Source organism: Dendropsophus ebraccatus, chromosome 15 (assembly GCF_027789765.1).
Source record: "Dendropsophus ebraccatus isolate aDenEbr1 chromosome 15, aDenEbr1.pat, whole genome shotgun sequence".
Taxonomy (NCBI): domain Eukaryota; kingdom Metazoa; phylum Chordata; class Amphibia; order Anura; family Hylidae; genus Dendropsophus; species Dendropsophus ebraccatus.
The window spans coordinates 27,101,098-27,123,743 of NC_091468.1; the positions used below are offsets into that span (position 1 = coordinate 27,101,098).

A 22,646-nucleotide genomic window follows, 5' to 3' on the forward strand; every position below is an offset into this window, starting at 1 on the left:
AGTGGGTAAACACATTCACAAAGCCCATATTTTGTCATCATTGATGTATTTACCTTGAGTGTCTTTTTATTTTTTACTTGCTTGTTTATAGTCTATCTTTTTGCTGTTTTAGATTTCGTACCCCCCGAGCGATGAGGACAATAGTGACGACTCTGAAGGAGAAAACCAGGAACTTGCACAGATTGACAAAGGTTAGAGGCTGAAGATGGCATCCGAGGTTTCCTGCTCATGTCATCTATTGTTCCCTGTTATCTGACACATTGTAGGCTCTGCCTCCTTTCCACAAAGAATGGTTGGGAGAACCCCTTTTGTTACAAATTTGCATAAGCGCCAACTATATTACTTGTTTCTCAGGACTGTCACAAGGACAGCGAGACAAAGTCCTGAAATAGACAACATTAGTCACCTGACAAATGACATCACACAAGAGTCACATTGTTCTCTGCATCAGCTAATAGGGTGGGTGTCATAAGCAGGGAGTCCCCCTTTTCGATGTCCATAGGTCATATGGTTTGGATTTGAGATTCTAGAAATATGTCTTTAAGAAAGCACACCCCCTTTTGTTCATGGGTTGTGACTGGTATTCAAAACCATGAGATTGAGCCAGAATACCAGACTTAGGGAGTGCTCTTTTAAGTTGTTGTCATGGATGAGCTGAGGCAGGGAAAGACACAGTTTGAATGTTTGCTTGAGTCCGGCCCATAAAAGGGGGTCCTATATGGGGGACCCTCTCTATGACATTCATATATCCAAGTAGGGTACAGGGATGAAGACTTATTGAAGTAAGGATCTTGCAAACTCCTCTAAGCTTTTTGTTTATTTCTTGTTCTTGACAGAGAGAAGACGAAATTGTATCCTGACCCCATTGGCCACCAACCAATTGCAGAACCAAGGCAACCAGTGCTGTAAAGTGAGAACCATCTTTCACCCCGGCCTGGACCGGCACAGCTCAGAGGAGGAGCTTGAACGAATCAGCAGGGAATTTGCAGCTGAGAAACGCAAGTGGTCTCAGGTCAGCAGACTGAGCTGCCATAGCGACAACACGTCATCCAGTGACGAGGAAGTCAAACACTTGTGCGCCATGTCATTCAGGCCTGTTGAGCAGGCCGACAGTTTGCACAGAAGTTCGAGTCCCGTCCTGTTTAGTGCCTCCCCTCCTAAGAGACTACAGCCCCTAAATCGCAACTCAGCCTCCCGGCCACTTATTTTCACCAGTATGGGCTCCACATTTGACCAAGGAATGCCATGTAAAAGACACAGACAGGGATATGGAGACAAACACAGCAGACCCAGCCTTGATTTGGAAAAGATGCAACAGGTAGGTGTGACTTCATTCTAGATGTGAGTATGCAGATGGTTGGTCAATCTATGCGGGATCCTGTTCCTCTTGTACTATAGGTGGCAATGCATTAGTAGATCTACAGGACTTGTGTGTAAACTTAGGATCCTTTTACACATACAGATAACTTGCTTAAGCGCTCGTTTAGTGAATGGCAAACACTTATTTTTTCTTTTAAGCGATAAGCAGACGTACATAAATCGCTATGAAAAGTCATTAAAGAGATCGTAATTACAGTCGTAAATATTTTCATAATTGCGTTCGCACTGTGAACGATGAGCGTTTACACTGAAGTACTTGAGAACAAATAACAATGATTTTGAGGTCAGCTCAATAGATGTGGTCAATCACATGACACTAATGAATTTTCATTTGTCGTTGGATTGTTGCCGCGTGTACACCAAAATACTGCTTAAATTCGAACAACTTAACGATTTTTTTCACAATGATCACCCTTGTAAAAGGCCCTTTACACATTCCATGTCACGAATTGTCACAGCAGCATTGCTTACCTTTCTAGTTGAATACTAGGTGCAAAAGTATGCAGAAGTTTGCCATTGCCCTGTTAAACCTGTGAGGTGTTGTCCTTCAAAGGTGAAACTTTAGTTAAGTATTACCTTAAACTTGAAGTAAAACCTCAAACTTGTCCTTCTAAGGTAAAACTTCCAACTTGTTTTTCTAAGGTAAAACCTTAAACTTGCCCTACTAAGGTAACACCTCAAACCTGAAGCTTGTCCATCTAAAGTAAAACTTAAAAAGCTTTTATGATAGATGCCATTGAGATGTCCCATCAAGGATCTGATGCAATGGGTGACATCCGTGTCAAAATGTCTCTGAACCTTGAGACATTCTTTCCTTATACTCAAGCTTTCTATATGTAACAGCTAAGTGTATATTCGGCCGCCTTCTTCAATAATGAATCTCTTCTCTTGACCAAGCTCTCGTTCCTTCAATTTCCTTGTGTCAACAATAACATTATATTTCCGAGCTCTCTGGCTGAATGCCTCCTTATCAGAAAGGTTTTGGGCAACATTTTTGATTCCTCCGCTCTGGGTATTCAGCAGCTTATCTCTGCTGAGGTGTTGTGTCCAGTAGTTACCGCTACTGTTGTCAGGCTTCCCATTGTGAACGCCAAGGCCACACAATAAATCACATGTGATTTTCCTGTTGTGCTCAAAAATGGTTACTGTCTTTGCCAACATTCGAGGGTCAATTTTCCGTCAACTTGGGCAACACTTGATGAAGTCCGTTCTCATAAGTCATCTCTAGAAAGGGCGGCCACACCAGCTATAGTGATGAAGAATGCCTGGCCTTTTGTTGTTCTTTGTTACACTTGTTTTATCTTATTTTACAAACAAGAAACACGACGTTCAAGGTCAAGTTGAGGAATTTGCAGAGACCTGAGGCAACATGCGGCTCTGTCAGGTGTGGAATGTCAAGTATATGTTATTTCCTTCAGTTATTGTCTTCGTCTACGTCGTGCACTACGACTTGTTTACGTGCCTTGGCTTTGTGTCAAGTCTATACAGCCAGTGATACAAAGGAAGATTTAAACGGCAAGTCCACCTCTTAAGAAGTTGACACAAATTCTACATACATATAGGCAGACATCTCGTCCCCCTGTCACAGGATTGTCTGAAAGTGTGAGGACCTGTGGTACAGTAAAGGGCCCCATAATGATAATAATCAATGATACTAATCCTGAAATCTTGCAGTTTTTACTTTTGCCACTAGGCCTAAAACTAGGAGGTTAAAAACGTGTCAACCAATGTTGTCAACCAATGTATGATGGAAGTAAAGGGCCACACAAACAATCTAGTGATCGCTCCTGTGCCCTTGCCCGCAGAGTGATCCATCCATGTAATATTCTTTTGAAATGGGCATTGATCTATGTGTCTACTTGTGATCTGTGTCTGAAAGGACCCCTATTCTTTATCCTGTGGCCTAATTGTGGAACAACCCCTGTTTTTGGACTGGTGGCACCTAGCAAGGCCAAGTAACAGTACAATGCAGTGTTGACCAACCAAGGTCATCACTGCCACCCGACAGGCATGAGCTCCAGACAGCAGGTCACACCTTAAGAACCAGACAGTATTAGTTCCAGAAGATTCCAGAAGCTACCAGAACATGCAAGTGCAGATTTAGCAATAAAACCTTCACATCCTAATAACATAGAGTGTGCGGCGTACCAAGCACAACAAGTCAGACCTCAGCCAGGGAGGTAATTGTTCTCTTATAAAAAGATCAGGGAAATGCTTTTCCTTATAGGACGGCCTCATTTATATAGAAGTAGACAGAAGTCTTTTCATTCCTAGTCTTTTCCTTTAATTTTTGGACTCTACAATATAGCATAATGGAAGATCGGTTCACTTTGAGCAGTCTTTGTATACGGCATGGCATATATTGTTGTGTTATAATGACCAACAAAGATTAAACTGCAACTTGGCTCAAGTTTCTATTCCTTGTCATTGCAACATAGACTTATGTCCAATGTCTAACGGGGTAACTTCTATCCATCCCGCTTCCTGCAGTGTCTCAAGAATATACTGACTTGTCACAATATATTTCTTAATCTGTTAGGACTAATACTTAATGTATATATGGTATTGCAGCTCAGCCTTAACACATTACAGGACTGAGCTATAGTATCACACACAGTCCATGTGTAGTGTCCCAGTACAATTGTGCCATTTTGTCTTGTCTGTTGCTTGTCCAAAGGTAACTGTCAGGTGTCACCATCTGGGATGATAGGTGCATTTCCGCACTATTACCACTTGGTGTCTCACTCTTCTCTGTTTCTGTGTACAGCTGAAGGGAAAGGGTTAATTTTGCCTTGTTCACTGTTCTGTTCTGACTAATCACTGGTGCAGGTACTACACACACAAACAGCCTATTACTCTTCTTCCTTCTCCTGTTTCTGGAATGTTCCCCACCAATGGGAGGTTAGACCCGTCCACTCCTATATAAGCTAGTTAGTTCCTGGTGAGAGGGTCTTTAGTCAGTAATGGAGTTGGTGTGAGACAGAGACACAGTATCCAGAGCCTAAGGGCCCTATTACACGGGACGATTATTGTGCAAAAAATCGTTATATCGTTTGAATTTAAACGATAATCATTCTGTGTAATTGCAGGCAACGAACGAAAAAATTGTTCGTATGTCGTCGATCGTTGATTTAGACCTGAACCTAAAATTATCGTTAATCACTCGCTAATCGTTCGCTGTAATTTCACATTCGTTCACTCAAGTTTCACATTTTTTCACTTATCGTTCAGTGTAATTGCACATTGCCCATTGTTTTGCTGGGATTAGAAGGAATAAACGATCATAGTAACGATCATAACTAACGACTATCGTTCTGTGTAATATGGTGAATGATTTCAGGTTAACGACAAACAATCTCGTTTGCGATCATTATAGTTAAATAACGCTCCATGTAATAGGACCCTAAGAGAGAAAAGCGAGGGGTTACACTAAGTTGTGTCTTGTTGGAACTGGGCATGGCTTATATGTTTCTCCATCAAATTATTGGTAGGGTCATGAATGTATCCAGAGGCAGACACAATCTTTACTAGCTGCTTTTGTTGCTGGTAACATTATCTTTTGCTAGAGTCAAGCATATTGGGAGTCCTTTTCCTACCCTGGGTGTATTGGCCTCGAGATGCAGCCATGTCAGCACTTTGCCGCACACCATACAGATAAGCAATGGTGATCTCCTGTGACGTCCTGCTAGGCCTTCACCACCCCCTCCCTCGTATGGTGTTGGCCCGGTCACAGCTCTCAGCTGGGTTACTCCAGGCTATAGGTTTAATAACATTTGTCCCAGTTTCCACTGCAGCCACATTTTATTATTAGAAAGTAAAGTTAATGGGATGAAACCACTTCAGTCACGTACTAAAGAGGACGAGCCAAAACTGCAGAGAGCTGAGGAGCCAGCGGGCCCAATGCAGGGTGATCCTGCGATATTTGCTCGATACTAGCCTATAATACTGCAGCAGAAATGTGGAATAAGCTTTGTATGATAAGTTTTCCCATGTGCTCCCAGCAGGGCCGTTTTAATACATTGGTGGGCCCAGTGCACAGCCCTCAAGAGTGGGCCCCCCTTCCCTTTCGGCACATTGTATAATGTACTAAATTTCCCCCCACACTGTATCAAGAGCCCCAATACATACAGTAGTTACCTTATAACACTATTTCCACCATACAGTGATTACATATTACATAAAAACTGCACTAAACAAAACAGAAAGATATCACCAATGATACCATTACATAATACCGCCACATCATGACCCCTAACACTACCCCTAACCCTATAACAGAGTGCAGTTACATCCAGTGACTAACCAGGGGCGTCTTCTCTGATCAGAGTCTGTCACCTTTTCTTTTTCTCTCCATCCAGCCTGGGCCACCTTGAAGTCTTCTCCTGGCTGTGAATCTTCTCTCCAGAATCTGCCAGACAAATATTTTAGGCTCCAACACATACAGTAGTTAGGTCCCTTGTACCCCTATACAGTAGTTGCACCCCTCTGTACCCCTACATAGTTACACCCCTCTGTGCCTCCATAGTTTTAAGGTGTCCCTGTAGTATATAGACCCTCATGTGCTCCTCCAGTTATATACAGCCCTCCTGTGCGCTCCCCCATTAGTATATAGCCCCCCTGTGCACTCTCCCCAGTAGTATATAGCCCCCCTGTGCTCTCCCACAATAGTATATAGCCCCCCTGTGCTCTACAATAGTATATAGCCCCCCTGTGCTCTCCAATAGTATATAGCCCCCCTATGCTCTCCCACAATAGTATATAGCCCCCCTGTGCTCTCCCACAATAGTATATAGCCCCCCTGTGCTCTCCTCCAATAGTATATAGCCCCCCTGTGCTCTCCCACAATAGTATATAGCCCCCCTGTGCTCCCCCCAATAGTATATAGCCCCGTGCTCTCCCCAATAGTATATAGCCCCCTGTGCTCTCCATAATATATAGCCCCCCTGTGCTCTCCCCCATAGTATATAGACCCCTGTGCTCCCCAATAGTATATAGCTCCACTGTGCTCCCCCATAGTATATAGCTCCCCTGTGCTCCCCCATAGTATATAGCTCCCCTGTGCTCCCCCATAGTATATAGCTCCCCTGTGCTCCCCCAGAGTATATAGCTCCCCTGTGCTCCCCCAGAGTATATAGCTCCCCTGTGCTCCCCCATAGTATATAGCCCCCCTGTGCTCTCCCCCATAGTATATAGCCCCCCTGTGCTCTCCCCCATAGTATATAGCCCCCTGTGCTCCCCAGTAGTATATAGCTCCCCTGTGCTCCCCCATAGTATATAGCCCCTGTGCTCCCCCATAGTATATAGCCCCTGTGCTCCCCAATAGTATATAGCTCCCCCTCCCATATAACATTGAAAAAAACTTTTACTCACCTGGATCCACGCGTTCCTCTTCTCTTCCCTCTTGTGGCCGCACTTCCTGCGGTCACAAGAGGCTGCACTCCCCTTACCCTCGCGCCGACGGTCCAGTGACGTCGGGCGCTAGAGGGAGAGTGCAGCCTCTTGTGACCGCAGGATGTGCGGCTACAAGATTGACTGACAGGGAGGGAGCCAATGGCTCTCTCTCTGTCAGTATCGCTGCTGCTGAAGCGCCACCGCAGCAGCGGGCGGGCGGGGGCAGCGGCGGACGGGGGGGCCCTGCAGGGGGCGCCATGGAGGCGTAAGTAGATTACCCATCCATGGCGCTCCCCCCTGACAGGCTGGTGGCCGGAGCCCTGTGCATAGCAACGGCCAGCCTGCTCGGGGGGCCCCTTTAACCAGTGGGCCCGGTGCACGTGCACCATGTGCCCTCTGGTTAAAGCGGCCCTGGCTCCCAGCCTGAAAGGGTTGATAGATTGTAAGAAGGAGGCTGACTGGAGGTGTAGTTTCCCTTTAAATCCAAGTCCATGTGGGGAGATCCCTCAGTTCATGAGATTGCCTCACTCCTGGAATCATACGTGCAATGTCCTGTTGATGCATTCCAGGCTAATAACTTTATGCCCGAAAGCCGGTGACTAAAGGCTGACAAAACAAAGGGCCGGAATAGGAAATGTTCATTAACCTATATTTTGTAATTCTTTAATAAATGGTCTGGGCTAAGAGAACGTGTTGTAACTGACAGGGATTAATCATGTGTGTGATGTAACCCTATAAAGAACAATACAGAAAGGCTCACAAATACATCACGCCCCAACCAAAATACTGCCCTCTATAGCTACTATAATACTGTCTTCTATAAACAAGAATGTAACTGCTATAATACTGCTCCCTATATACAAGAATATAACTACTATAATACTGCTCCTGTATACAAGAATATAACCACTATAATACTGCCTCCTATATACAAGAATATAACTGCTATAATACTGATCCCTATATACAAGAATGTAACTACTATAATACTGCTCATATGTACAGAATTATAACTACTATAATACTGCTCCTATATACAAGAATATAACTACTATAATACAGCCCCCTATATACAAGAATATAACTACTATAATACTGCCCCTATATACAAGAATATAACTACTATAATACTGCCCCCTATATACAAGAATATAACTACTATAATACTGCCCCTATATACAAGAATATAACTACTATAATACTACTCCTATATACAAGAATATAACTACTATAATACTACTCCTATATACAAGAATATAACTACTATAATACTACTCCTATATACAAGAATATAACTACTTTAATATGCACAAGCCAAAAAGACAGAAATGGCTGCACATCGCACCCATGGCTGACACGAAAGCTTATTCAGCTACATTTAAAACCAACATCAGAAGTTAGTATATAATTTGGCCAAACCATATTGCCTCATGTACCACGTGCAGGTCTTCTGATACACATGAGTCCCTAACCAAAAAACATCACTGTGCCAGTCAGCGACCACAATCCCCGCAAAACGTGCGCAAGCAGAGAAGGGGGGCCACGGAATGGCCCTGCAACCCCATTGTCACAGGACCAGACCCAAAAGGGCCCCCCCGAACCCCGCAGGCGCCACCGGCGGAAAAAGTGGACGCCAAGCAACACAAGTGTGAACAAGCTCTTACCTCTCTCCATTCCTCTGCAGGTAGAATGGGAGAATACTAGGAGATCCTCCCCTTATGTACACAGGTGCTTCCTGCTAATTTGGATCACATGGGTCTTACACAGCACGAATGCTAGCCACAATGAAAAAAGGGACAGAATACATAAAATATGCACAAGCCAAAAAGACAGAAATGGCTGCACATTGCACCCATGGCTGACACGAAAGCTTATTCAGCTACATTTAAAACCAACATCAGAAGTTAGTATATAATTTGGCCAAACCATATTGCCTCATGTACCACGTGCAGGTCTTCTGATACACATGAGTCCCTAACCAAAAAACATCACTGTGGCTGTCAGCGACCACAATCCCCGCAAAACGTGCGCAAGCAGAGAAGGGGGGCCACGGAATGGCAGCCGTTCCATTCTCTCCAGTTCGTATATAACTACTATAATACTGCCCCTATATACAAGAATATAACTACTATAATACTGCCTACTATATACAAAAATATAACTGCTATAATACTGATCCCTATATACAAGAATATAGCTACTATAATACTGCTCCTATATACAAAATTATAACTACTATAATACTGCTCCTATATAAAAGAATATAACTACTATAATACTGCTCTTATATACAAGAATATAGCAACTATAATACTGCTCCTATATACAAGAATATATCTGCTATAATTCTGCCCCCTGTGTACAAGAATAAAAGGGAGATGTAAGTGTTTTTTTTTCCTTCTCAATGAGACAGTATCTGCCTTTCATTTGTTTTTAAAACATTAGAAGAATAATGATGGTGGTTGTGATCCTATTGTTCTGCATGAGGAAGAGGTGTGTTGTGAAACAGAGGAAATGGTTGACAACAGCAAGAATATAGATTTCATATGTTTTAACGGGAGATGTGTGTAATTTAAAGGCACAATAGCCTATTTTAAGTTTTCTTGAATGCTTATGTGGAAATATAACATTCCTACCAGAAGTGTGATTATACATTATACAAGGATTGTTAATTGCACTTAGAAAGAAATATGACATCTCCCACAATGCAACACAACAGAGGTTGCCCTCTACAGGGAGAGAAGGAATGGGGTAATCAGGAAGATGTAACGTACGTGAATACAGCTCCGGAGGTAATTGGAGGCATGCTGCCTGACAACCCTATAGAAAATTTTTGGTTGGTATGCATTGTGCCCATAGCAACCAGTCTGTCAGACCTAACTTTAGTTCAAATCTTTACTGTTCCTGTGCTGCAGAGATGCCTCGATGTCAGTCCATTCTATTAGTCAGATGTGTTTGAAATGTAAATTTTCGTAATGAATCTCTCTGAATCTTTGGCTTCTCTGTATTGTGAGAATACAACTTCGCTAAATGGAGGCTTCATGTCATAGATATCAGCATCATTACTAAAAGTACCATGTAATTTTCAAAAAATATCACCATACCAAGCTCAGATAAGACTGCCATACAGTGCTCAAATAATACCACTATATGATGCATAAATAATACAACCATAAAGGGCTCAAGTAATTCCCATTATACAATGCAAAAAAAATACCACCATATAGTGCTCAAATAATACAGCTATATAATACATAAATAATACCACCATATAGGGCTCAAATAATACCACTATATGATACATAAATAGTGCCACCATATAGTGCTCAAATATTACCACTATATGATACATAACTAATACCGCCATTTAGTCAGGGCCATTTCTATAGGCGGGCCGTGCCATTGCACAGGGCGCCAACAGCTAGAGGGTGCCCAGTGGGGCCCGACTCACGGCATCATCGCCTCTTCTTCGCCCTTTCAGCAGCTTCCCCAGTACAATGGACCCCCATCGACTTCTCTCTGCTGCCCCTGGATCTCTCAATCACCTCCCTGTTTCTTCAGCAGAGGGATCCCCCAGCAGGGGCAGTGATGACAGGTGACGGGCTGGAGTAGAGAAGAGATCAGAAGAGAGGAAGGCCGGTTTCATGTCTGCAGGATTAGGTAAGTATATATATATATTTTTTTTATGTGTTGGGGCACAGCACAGTGGGGCAATGCAGGGGGATATTATTATTTATGGGGAAAATGCAGGGGGCAATGCAGGGGGACATATGGGGGCTAATGCAGTGGGACATTATTACTAAGGGGGAAATGCTTGGGGACAAATGTGGGCAATGCAGGGAGGCATTATTACTATGGTGGAACAGCAGTAGGCATTATTACTATATGGAGGGCACAGTAGGAGGCATTATTACTATATGGAGGGCACAGCAGGGTGGCATTATTACTATATGGGGCACATCAGGAGACCTTATTACTATATGCAGGGAACATTAGGGGACATTATTACTATATGAGGGGCAGGAGGAGGCATTATTACTATATGGGGGCACAACAGGAGGCATTATTTCTACATGGGGGCACAGTAGGCAGTCCTACATACAGGGGGCAACCCATATAGCTACTATCAAGATCTCCCCAGTTGCCAAAAAAAGACCTAGAAACTGCCCTGCATATAGTGCTCAAATAATACCACTACAGGATACATAAATAATGCCACCATATAGGGCTCAAATAATACCACTATATGATGCATAAATAATATCACCATGTCGACATAGTATTTCTCTTGTTTAAACTGCACCAGAATTCACAAAGACAAATGGCTAAATGAGCTTCAGTCCCAGTGCCACCTGCATGAAAATTCTTCCCTGTGGCCATGCTGCCATTTGCTTTAGTGTTTTTACATTTGGTGTTTTTAGAACCTCAAGTCCCAGGCAGTCAGGGCCAGTGTCCTGTGCTCCAGTATGGCGGGTCTGATTTATCGGTCAGGACTTGAGCTGTACATGTTAATATTTAATTACAGCTGCAGTTGCTAAAACAACACATGTTCTTGTTTTCAGAGTCCATTAGCTGGCACTGAAATTTCAGCTGCGTTACAAGCTGGGTGCAGGATTCTCACAGTGCACTATAGTTACCTGATGGTGGTGATGATGAGGATGACTGTGTGATACCAGGTGACTGTGGGTACAGTGCAGACTAGTGATATGGACAACCTTTTCTAGTCTGAGGGCAGACTGTTTTGCTCTTATAATATTGTGCCCCATGGAAGTGAAACTGTATTATAGTAGTTATATTCTTGAATATAGGAGCAGTATTATACTAATATTCTTGTGTATAATGAGCAGTATTATAGTAGTTATATTCTTGTATATAGGCGCTGTATTATAGTAGTTATTTTCTTGTATATAGGCGCTGTATTATACTAGTTATATTCTTGTATATAGGAGCAGTATTATAGTAGTTATATTCTTGTATATAGGAGCAGTATTATAGTGGTTATATTACTGTATATAGGCGCTGTATTATAGTAATTATATTCTTGTACCTAGGGGCAGTATTATAGTAGTTATGCAATAGTAGGAAAGCACACCACAAATGATGCTGTACAATGCTTTATTCGTCCGGGGATGAACACGGCAAGGAAGGGGGAAGGTGGAGGAGCGGGTGCAATCAGACAAACGTTTTCACGCAGTCACACGCTTCGTCAGGTCTGGCATACGTCACACCGGTAGAGGTGTGTTTATAACAGGTGTGTGATAAATGTGAACATATTATTAAAGTGAATACAAAAACACATTTAAAAACAAGCCGAAGTAACATTCAAAATAGAAGGGCATTGAGATCATTTCTCTCATTCAGGCCAGATACACCTGTTGCATCTAGTCTGATGATCCATTTTGTTTCGCATTAAAGCAGCATTTTTAACCAATCCCCACCGCTGCCGGGGGAGGGGGGTTACCCTTTCAAGGCCTATGACCCTAAGACATTTAGCGTCATTGGCATGTACATTCCGTACATGATTTATTAAGCGAGGAGCCCCTTTTCCCGAGCGTAGCGAATAAAGGTGCTCCTTGAGCCTTATCCACATTGCTCTTTTCGTTTTCCCCACATAATAGTGATGGCAAGGGCAGACTATCACGTATATCACGTGAGTGGTTTTGCAAGTTATAAATTGCCTAATAAAACATTCCACTCCCCTTAATATAATGTATGAAAGCGTCAAGAGCTGAGGGCAGTAGTGGCACTGGGCATAACGTTTATTGCCCGAAGGCAATGAGCGTGTCAGCCAGGATTTGGTGCGGTCTACTCTGCTGGAGGATTATGTGTCTCCTATAGTGGTGCTTCTCTTGAATGTGAACAGAGGTTTATTCAAGGCTGCGTTTTTTATGTCATTATCCTATTCTAGTATATACCAGTGTTTTTTGATGATATTTTTAAGGGTCTTGTTCATAGGAGAGTTCTGAAATGAAAAAGTAAATCTTCTTTGATTTATATTAGAGTTACCATTATCGTTATGATTTCTATATCTAGGCTTGCGTAAAGGCCCTATTTCACGGAGCGATTATCGTCCGTGCTCGGCCAATATTGGCCGTTACGGCCGATAATTGTCCCGTGGAATTGACAGCAACAATCAGCCGACATCGTTCATGACGGCTGATCATTGCGTAGTTTGTCTTTCAAACATGTTGAAACAGGAGCGTCGGCAGCAGATGCTGCTGTACCCTATGGGCTGCCTGTCCTCTGTAACTCGTGTAGGGCAGAGAGGGCGCTCGATGAGGTGGAGACGCGAGCCACAAGAGAGCGCCCAAAAGGAAACAAGTCTCCTGGAGGTAACCAAGGCACCCCCCAAAGATCCCCCTAATGTAGTTAACATATCGGAGATAACCTTACCTGACGGCTGCGAGACATTATTAACTAAGGGTCTGAACTACGGCTTACATGAAGAGTTCTTATATGAAGGATTCGAAGTAGATTTCTTTAAAGCCATAAGAAAGATCAACTTACATAAGTTCTTCAATATCCATATTACGTCCTCCAACAACCCTGAACAACTAAACCCACAATATAACATTGGCCCTCTGGGTTTCTTCGGGCCCGAAGAATTAACCCTTCAAGACTCGTCAGGGATCTATACATTGGCTAATTTAGAACAGGAAGGCGCTGCACCATGTCCTTTAGTCCACACCACAGAGCCTTTCGAAGGAGGAAAGCCATCTACCTTCTCCCCCCAGATTCCCCCTGGAGGAGCTAATGACACTTTCTATAAATCCGTACTACGTGACACCAAAGCACTAGTGTTTCCAAGACCCTCTAGCAACCTGTCTTACACCAAAGTATGTGCGCTTAACTGGCTAAAGAAGCGCCCAGATTTAAAGATCATACGCGCAGATAAAGGGGGTTCTAATGTCATTATGCAAAAAAGTTACTATCTGGAAGAAGCCCATTGCCAATTGGACAACATGAGTCGAGAAAGACCCCACAATCAAGATAAAAGAACGTTTGTGAGGACTCCTGCATAGCGCAGTGGCTAATAAAGCCTTGGATCAGAAGACCGCTGAGAAGCTTATTCCTGACTCCCCCTGCATTCCCAAGTGGTATCTTTTACCCAAGATCCACAAGTCGCTGAGCCGGCAGCCGGGCCGTCCTATCATCTCGGCGGTCGGCTCAGTGACCGAAGGACTATCGCAGTACCTTGATTGGGTCCTGAGGCCGTTGCTACCTACTTTTGCTCCGTATCTTAAAGATACAAATGACTTCCTCCATGCTTTAGATGCTATTTCTTGGCAGCCAGGATATTCATTAGCTTCCATCGATGTGGAGAGCCTCTATACCAGCATCCCTCACGATGCGGGTGTGGAGGCTCTCGAGTAAATCCTTGGGCGCACTGGTCAGTCATCCACTTTCAGATTTTTTATTAAGGCGGCTCTGCTTTTTGTTCGGGGCAATAATTATTTTACTTTTGAGGGTGCCTTCACACCTACCGTATCGCAGCAGAAAATCCGCTGCGGATCCGCAGCAGATCCGCAGCAGATTTGTTTAAATGAATGAACACAGCATCAAATACGCACTGTCAAATCCACTGTGGATCCGCAGTGGATTTGACAGTGCGTATTTGATGCTGTGTTTATTCATTTAGTTAAATCTGCTGCGGATCCGCAGCGGATTTTCTGCTGCGATACGGTAGGTGTGAAGGCACCCTGAGGGAGATTGGTACCGTCAGGAGACCGGCACTGCTATGGGCACGCCGGTCTCCTGTACGTACGCCAATCTCTTTCTTTCATGGTTTGAACAGGGCTTAATTTTTTCCATTAATAACCCTTACATTAAGTACATTGTATCTTTTCATAGATATGTCGATGACCTATTCAGTGTATGGAACAGCACAGCTGACATGTTTAAACATGTCAACACTCAAAATATGGTAATATGCTTTTTACGTATAATTTTGGCGGGGAAGTACTGGAGTTTTTAGATGTTAAAGTCTAAATAAAACACAATTCCATTATAACATCAGTGTTCCGTAAAGAAACAGCATTTAATGCCCTGCTACATTATTCTAGCTCACACCCTCTGTCTGTTAAAAAATCGATACCCTACAGTCAGATGGTCAGGTTTAGGCGCATAAATAACACAGAAGAGTCATTCCACACTCAAGCCGGTGAACTACGCAGTCGTTTGATGGCTAGGGGCTATCCCCCTTACGTAAGCCTAGATATAGAAATCGTAACGATAATGGTAACTCTCGAATATAAATCAATGACTTTTTCATTTCAGAACTCTCCAAAACATTTGTATATACTAGAACAGGATGATGACATAAAAAACGCAGCCTTGAATAAACCTCTGTTCACATTCAAGAGAAGCACCACTATAGGAGACACATTATCCTCCAGCAGAGTAGACCGCACCCAATCCTGGCTGACATGCTCATTGCCTTCGGGCAGTAAACATTATGCCCAGTGCCACTACTGCCCTCTGCTCTTGACCCTTTCATACATTATATTAAAGGGGTTATCCACCGCTACAAAAACATGGCCACTTTTCCCCCTCTCTTGTCTCCAGATTGGGTGGGGTTTTGAAACTCAGTTCAATTGAAGTAAATAGAGCTTAGTTGCAAACCACACCTGACCTGGACACAACAGTAGGGGGAAAAGTGGCCATGTTTTTGTAACGCTGGATAACCCCTTTAAGGGGAGTGGAATGTTTTATTAGGCAATTTATAACTTGCAAAACCACTCACGTGATATATGCAATAGTCTGCCCTTGCCAACGCTATTATGTGGGGAAAACAAAAAGCAATGTGGATAAGGTTCAAGGAGCACCTTTATCCGCTACACTCGGGAAAGGGGGTTTCTCGCTTAATAAATCATGTACGGAATGTACGTGCCAATGACGCTAAATGTCACACCTGTTATAAACACACCTCTACCGGTGTGACGTATGCCAGATGTGACGAAGCACGTGACTGCGTGAAAACGTTTGTCTGATTGCACCCGCTCCTCCACCTTCCTTGCTGTGTTCATCTCCAGATGAATAAAGTATTTACGGGATCATTTGGGTGAGTGACCGCTTCTGCTTTTCTACTATTACCTATGTTGGACTGTATCTTATAGCATTGAGCCCCTCCAGTAGCCGCACATACCATCCGGGAGACAGCGTCCTGCCTTATAAGCCGCTCATTTATTGTGGAACTAGTAGTGCCAGCCATCGGACTCTCACTAATTATAGTAGTTATACTGGCATAAGCAGCTCTGAACTTGACAAAGTGCTACAGCGCAAAACCGTTGTTTGCAGAGATGCTCACGCACCTATACCACTTACACCCCTGCATGTGGTGATCTGTGAATAAAACCACCAAAGACGTCAACACCGGTGAGTGCTTTGGACTCTTTCTTGTTTGCTTATGACAGTCTCAGCTCCGTCCTTTGCACCCTGGTTATAGTTAGAGTGGGATATCGGTTAGGAGCAGTATTATAGTAGTTATGTTCTTGTATATAGGAGCAGTTTTTATAGTAGTTATAGTCTTGTATATAGGTACTGTATTATAGTAGTTATATTCTCATAGGGAATGTAAATAGCAGACCTGTACTGACAATTTGACGCACCGGACAAATGCCCGTTGGGCCACCCAAATTGCCAGTCCATGGGCTGTAATAAATTTTTGCATCAGTTAAAACTAACAGCGCCACCACCATGCTGTTTATACAGCTGCTGAGGGATGCTGAATAAACATTGTGGTGGCAGACTGGCAGCGCTGTTAGATTTAAGTCCAGCAATTTTTTTTTATTGATGTATTGTATTGCCTCCCAAAAGTTATACAAATCCCCAATATATACTTATTAGAGGAAATGCTCCCAGAGCGGTGCAGGCTGTGGCTTCTGCAGAGGATGATGGCATAGGGATGCTCAGTGTCCCTCCAGTGTCCTGTATCCCTCAGTGTCCCCATGCCATCATCCTCTCCAGCAGCTACAGCCCGCACAGCTCTGGGAGTCGGGTCGTGACATCACCATTTTATGACTTTACTTGATGCAGTAGTAAGTGCAGGAAAAAAAAGTACTTTATAAGCATTTCCCGTAATAAGTGTAAATTGGGGATTTGTATAACTTTTGGTGGGCAATACAATAATAAAAATTTTCGCTGGACTTCTATTTTAACTGATGCCCTGTACGCTTAAGGGCTCTGGATGGATTCAAGGCTGCTCTGCCTATTCCATTTCCATGCCCGTCCTGGTAGTCGCAATTTTTAAGTACAGAGAACTTCCGGTGAAGCTTGCACCAAAAGTTCACTGTTTCAGCTCTGTTGTGCCTGCAATCCTCTTCTCTCCTGCTTAACTCCAGACATGATGTCACATGTCTGGAGTCAAGCAGAAGAGAAGAATGCAGGTGCTGTAAGGATTGAAGCAGTGAGCAGCAACAGACACTGCTGGGAAGTGATGTGAGAGGTGAGTATCCTTTTGTTTGTTTGTTTTTTCACATGGAATCTGCTAAACAGAGGGCCTATATGCGGGCTGCTACACAGGGGACCTCTATCATATGGGGACTGTGACCTATGCCATATGGAGGCTGCTACCCAAGGGGGGGGGGCAGGGGCTTAACTATATTGGAACTGCTACATTACATTATAAGGAGGCTAATACTATGCAGGGGAAGTGAGGAGGCTTATACTATATGCGAGCACAGACAGCGCATATGGGGCCAAATTACTACAGGGGAGGACAGAGGTGGGCCTAACCACTATATGGGGCACAGAGGGTCCTTATTACTATAGGGGAGCATAGAAGAGTGGACTAATACTATATGGGTACACAGCAAAGAGAGGGCCCTTATAATATATGGGGAAACAGATCAGCCTGACTACTATTCCTAGTACAGGGTTTGGATGGTAACAGTTTGGCTGTAACATGTATAGTGATAATATTTGCGTCTTGTATACTGGTGGTTTTGGTAACTATGACTGTTATTTAGAAATATTGGCTGGGGAGATTTATTAAACATGGTGTAAAGTGAAACTGGCTCAGTTGCCACTAGCAACCAATCAAATTCCACCTTTCATTTTCCAAAAAGTCTGTGAGGAATGAAAAGTGTAATCTGGTTGGTTGCTAGGGGCAACTGAACCAGTTTCACTTTACACCATGTTTAATAAATCTCCCCCATTCAGTATTATCATGAACAAAAAATTGATAGGATAGAGATATATAAATAGGTAATAAAGAGATAGATATGCGATAAAGCAGAGATATGAGGTAGGTAGATATTTTGTTTCACTATGAAATAGATATGTAGCAGCTCATCACGTATCTTCTACTGCACATTCAGTACAATCCTAACATGAGAACACAACCAGCTGACACCTTTCAAAGATTAAAAGCTTATTACCTATATAGCCATTACATGGTATGCAGATATAGTTAGGTAACGGGTTATCCAGGATTAAAAAAAACAACATATTGTTCTTCCAAAAACTGTGCTTTTTGAAAGATGGTAGTATTTTTTATTTTTTTTAATTAATCCTAAATAAACCCCTTTCAGGGTGCGTTCACACCTACAGGATCCGCAGCAGATCCGCAGCAGATTTGTTGGTGCAGATTTGATGCTGTGTTCAGTAATTTCAATGAAATCTGCTGCGGATCCGCAGCAGAAAATATGCTGCGGATCCGGTAAGTGTGAACGTACCCTCAAAGGAGATTTGTTGGCTTCATACCAGGTATAGAGCTGCAGATCCCAGCAGACAGGTGTTAGGCAGTCACTTATATCTCCCCAGCACCTGCCTGCTGGGATCTGCAGCTGAATACCTGGTATGGGCCTCACAGATTCTCTTTAATGGCACATTCATACTTAATCCATTGTGGATTTGATGCTGCTGATAAATAACTAATATCCGCAGCATGAAATCCAGCATTTTCCATTAGCAGTATGTAGCTTGGTCTGCAGGCTTTTTATCTTGCTTTAGGACACAGATTGCACGGATGTGTGTGTCGTTGTTGTCAGTGTCTGGTAAACCGCATATTGTACGTTGCGCTTCCTCTTCCCTGCGAGGTGAACACAGATCAGTTGAGTTATTGGCTGAATGAACTTGACATCGCTCTTACACACAAATTAAGAAGTGCTGAAATATTAAATGAGATGTTGGCACGCAGAAGAGGCTGCAAACTCTGCAGGGGGGGGGGGGGTGTCACAAATAGGGTGCAATGCTCTGTATCTATTGGGATTACGCCCAGCTTTTTAGATTTAAATTAGCCATTGTATGTAAAACAAGATGCATGCTTCTTCTGTATATTATCTAACATTTGAGCTTACATGTCACAGCATGAATTAAAAAACTTATCCTATTGCCATGATTTGAAGGCATACACTATGATTAATTGTCATTTTATATAGAGCGAACAGATTCCTCAGTACTTTACAATTCGGGGGGGGGGGGGGGGGGGGGGGTACATACGTAGACAAAAATCAGACATTACAGACATACACATGTAATTATTAAGGCAAACAAGTGCATATTGGTGAAAGTAGGAATGGCCAACAACCAAAGCTATCTGTGGGGTGGGAGATGGCCTGTAAGCACTCTGTGGAGTGGGAGATGGCCTGTGAGCACTCTGTGGGGTGGGAGATGGCCTGTGAGCACTCTGTGGGGTGGGAGATGGCCTGTGAGCACTCTGTGGGGTGGGAGATGGCCTGTGAGCACTCTGTGGATTGGGCGGTGGTCTGTGCGCACTCTGTAGAATGGAAGGTGACCTGTAAGCACTCTGTACATTGGTAGGTGACCTGTAAGCATTCTATAATTTTTAAGGCAAACTGTGAGTGCTTTGTCATATGTCAATTGGCAAGTGGTCTGTGAGCACTCTGTAGATTAATGGTACTTTTACACGGTGCGATAATTCGCACGATTAACGATTTTGAAAGAACAATGTTTTTATTATAACGATCAGCGTTTAGACGGAACGATACATCGTACGGAAAATTCGCTATGCGATCGTTTAAGCCTATCTCACACATAGGTGAAATCGCTGAAAGAATGTTTACACGGAACGATCTGCGAATTTTTTGCATACGATCAACGATGATTTGAGAACATGTTGAACAATCAAAATGAACAATTTTTTGCTCGTCGTTTGATCGTTCACTGCGTTTACACGTACGATTATCGTTCGAATTTGACCGTTATCGTGCAAAAACGAACGCTCAATCGTCCCGTGTAAAAGGACCATTAGAGATGGCCTGTGAGCACTTTGTGGATTTAGGTTTGACATGTAAGCACTCGGTAGATTGGGGATGACCTGTGAGCAGTGGATTAGGGAGTGGTCTGTGCGCACTCTGTAGAATGGAAGGTGACCTGTAAGCACTCTGTACATTGGTAGGTGACCTGTAAGCATTCTATAATTTTTAAGGCAAACTGTGAGTGCTTTGTCATATGTCAATTGGCAAGTGGTCTGTGAGCACTCTGTAGATTAATGGTACTTTTACACGGTGCGATAATTCGCACGATTAACGATTTTGAAAGAACAATGTTTTTATTATAACGATCAGCGTTTAGACGGAACGATACATCGTACGGAAAATTCGCTATGCGATCGTTTAAGCCTATCTCACACATAGGTGAAATCGCTGAAAGAATGTTTACACGGAACGATCTGCGAATTTTTTGCATACGATCAACGATGATTTGAGAACATGTTGAACAATCAAAATGAACAATTTTTTGCTCGTCGTTTGATCGTTCACTGCGTTTACACGTACGATTATCGTTCGAATTTGACCGTTATCGTGCAAAAACGAACGCTCAATCGTCCCGTGTAAAAGGACCATTAGAGATGGCCTGTGAGCACTTTGTGGATTTAGGTTTGACATGTAAGCACTCGGTAGATTGGGGATGACCTGTGAGCAGTGGATTAGGGAGTGGTCTGTGAGCACTCTGTGGATTAGGCCGTGGTCTGTGAGCACTCTGTGGATTAGGCCGTGGTCTGTGAGCACTCTGTGGATTAGGCCGTGGTCTGTGAGCACTCTGTGGATTAGGAGGTGGTCTGTGAGCACTCTGTGGATTAGGAGGTGGTCTGTGAGCAGTGGATTAGGGAGTGGTCTGTGAGCACTCTGTGGATTAGGAGGTGGTCTGTGAGCACTCTGTGGATTAGGCCGTGGTCTGTGAGCACTCTGTGGATTAGGAGGTAGTCTGTGAGCACTCTGTGGATTAGGAGGTGGTCTGTGAGCACTCTGTGGATTAGGCTGTGGTCTGTGAGCACTCTGTGGATTAGGCTGTGGTCTGTGAGCACTCTGTGGATTAGGAGGTAGTCTGTGAGCACTCTGTGGATTAAGAGGTGGTCTGTGAGCACTCTGTGGATTAGGAGGTGGTCTGTGAGCACACTATGGATTAGGCGGTGGTCTGTGAGCACTCACTGGATTAGGAGGTGGTCTGTGAGCACACTATGGATTAGGCGGTGGTCTGTGAGCACTCTGTGGATTAGGAGGTGGTCTGTGAGCACACTGTGGATTAGGCAGTGGTCTGTGAGCACTCTGTGGATTAGGCGGTTGTCTGTGAGCACTCTGTGGATTAGGAGGTGGTCTGTGAGCACTCTGTGGATTAGGAGGTGGTCTGTGAGCACTCACTGGATTAGGAGGTGGTCTGTGAGCATTTACTGGATTAGGAGGTGGTCTGTGAGCACTCTGGATTAGGCAATGGTCTGTGAGCACTCTGTGGATAAGTCCGTGGTCTGTGAGCACTCTGTGGATTAGGAGGTGGTCTGTGAGCACTCTGTGGATTAGGAGGTGGTCTGTGAGCACTCTGTGGATTAGGAGGTGGTCTGTGAGCACTCTGTGGATTAGGAGGTGGTCTGTGAGCACTCTGGATTAGGAGGTGGTCTGTGAGCACTCTGTGGATTAGGAGGTGGTCTGTGAGCACTCTGTGGATTAGGAGGTGGTCTGTGAGCACTCTGTGGATTAGGAGGTGGTCTGTGAGCACTCGCTGGATTAAGAGGTGGTCTGTGAGCACTCACTGGATTAGGAGGTGGTCTGTGAGAACTCACTGGATTGCAAGATAAACAGTAAGTGCTCTGTGGAATGAGAGGTGAGCTGTGAGCACTCTGTGGACTGGACGGGTGTCTGTGAGCACTCTGTTGATTGGGATTTGACTTGTAAGCACTTGGTAGATTGGGGGTGACCCGTAAGCACTCTGTGGATTTCAAGGTAAACAGTATGTGCTCTGTGGGATGAGGGATGTGTTAGATATTTTATAACTTCTAAGATTCTGAGTACTGCCCTGTAGACTGCCGTCTATGTCCATGGCCAAGTGTAACTGCTGTACAGTGTCTGAGCTTCATATGTGAGCGTTAGTAATCATTGTATCAGGCTGGGTGTACTTACTTCCTAGCATATATGTATAAGTGTCAGCATTAACAATGTGTGAAGCCTTTGCAGAATTACAAGGCATTTGCAGCTTAGTCATTTTCAGGTTTTTGAGGTGACCTGTTTCAGACGTCCAGCAATCAGTTTCCCTGGATTACTTACTATGGATGGACTGGATTTAGTCTTTAGCTTGGGGCATCATAAAATACAAGAGTTCTTTTTAAAAGGCAGAAATCACTGCTATAAACCTGCTGCTCCTCCTGCACAGAGAGCACTACTTACTTGGGTGTGGGCAAAGAATTTGGAGAACAGCTCTGTGATCATAGGGGAGATTACAGCAGTTTTCTTGTACATGTCCCAACCTCTGGATTCATGCCATTTTGCTTCTTTAATTCATTCACTGATCTTCAGAGCAATAAATAGCAATGAGGGACTGAGCCACAGAATATAAGAAACAAGATGTCTCAGGCACAAGGAATCATGTGGAATCCTCCCATCCAGTGGCTTATAGCCCAACCCCCAAAAGAGAATCTGTGA

The 22,646-nt window shown here is 43.7% G+C and overlaps 1 protein-coding gene across 1 annotated transcript in view; it reads left to right on the forward strand.

Moving 5' to 3' along the window:
- LOC138774246 (uncharacterized) overlaps positions 1–22,646 on the forward strand; it is a 75,994-nt gene that overhangs the window by 20,158 nt on the left and 33,190 nt on the right. The window contains exons 2-3 of the mRNA XM_069954955.1: positions 113–191; positions 837–1,318. Of these exons, the coding sequence (XP_069811056.1) occupies positions 113–191; positions 837–1,318 (561 nt within the window). The remainder of the gene's footprint in view (positions 1–112; positions 192–836; positions 1,319–22,646) is intronic.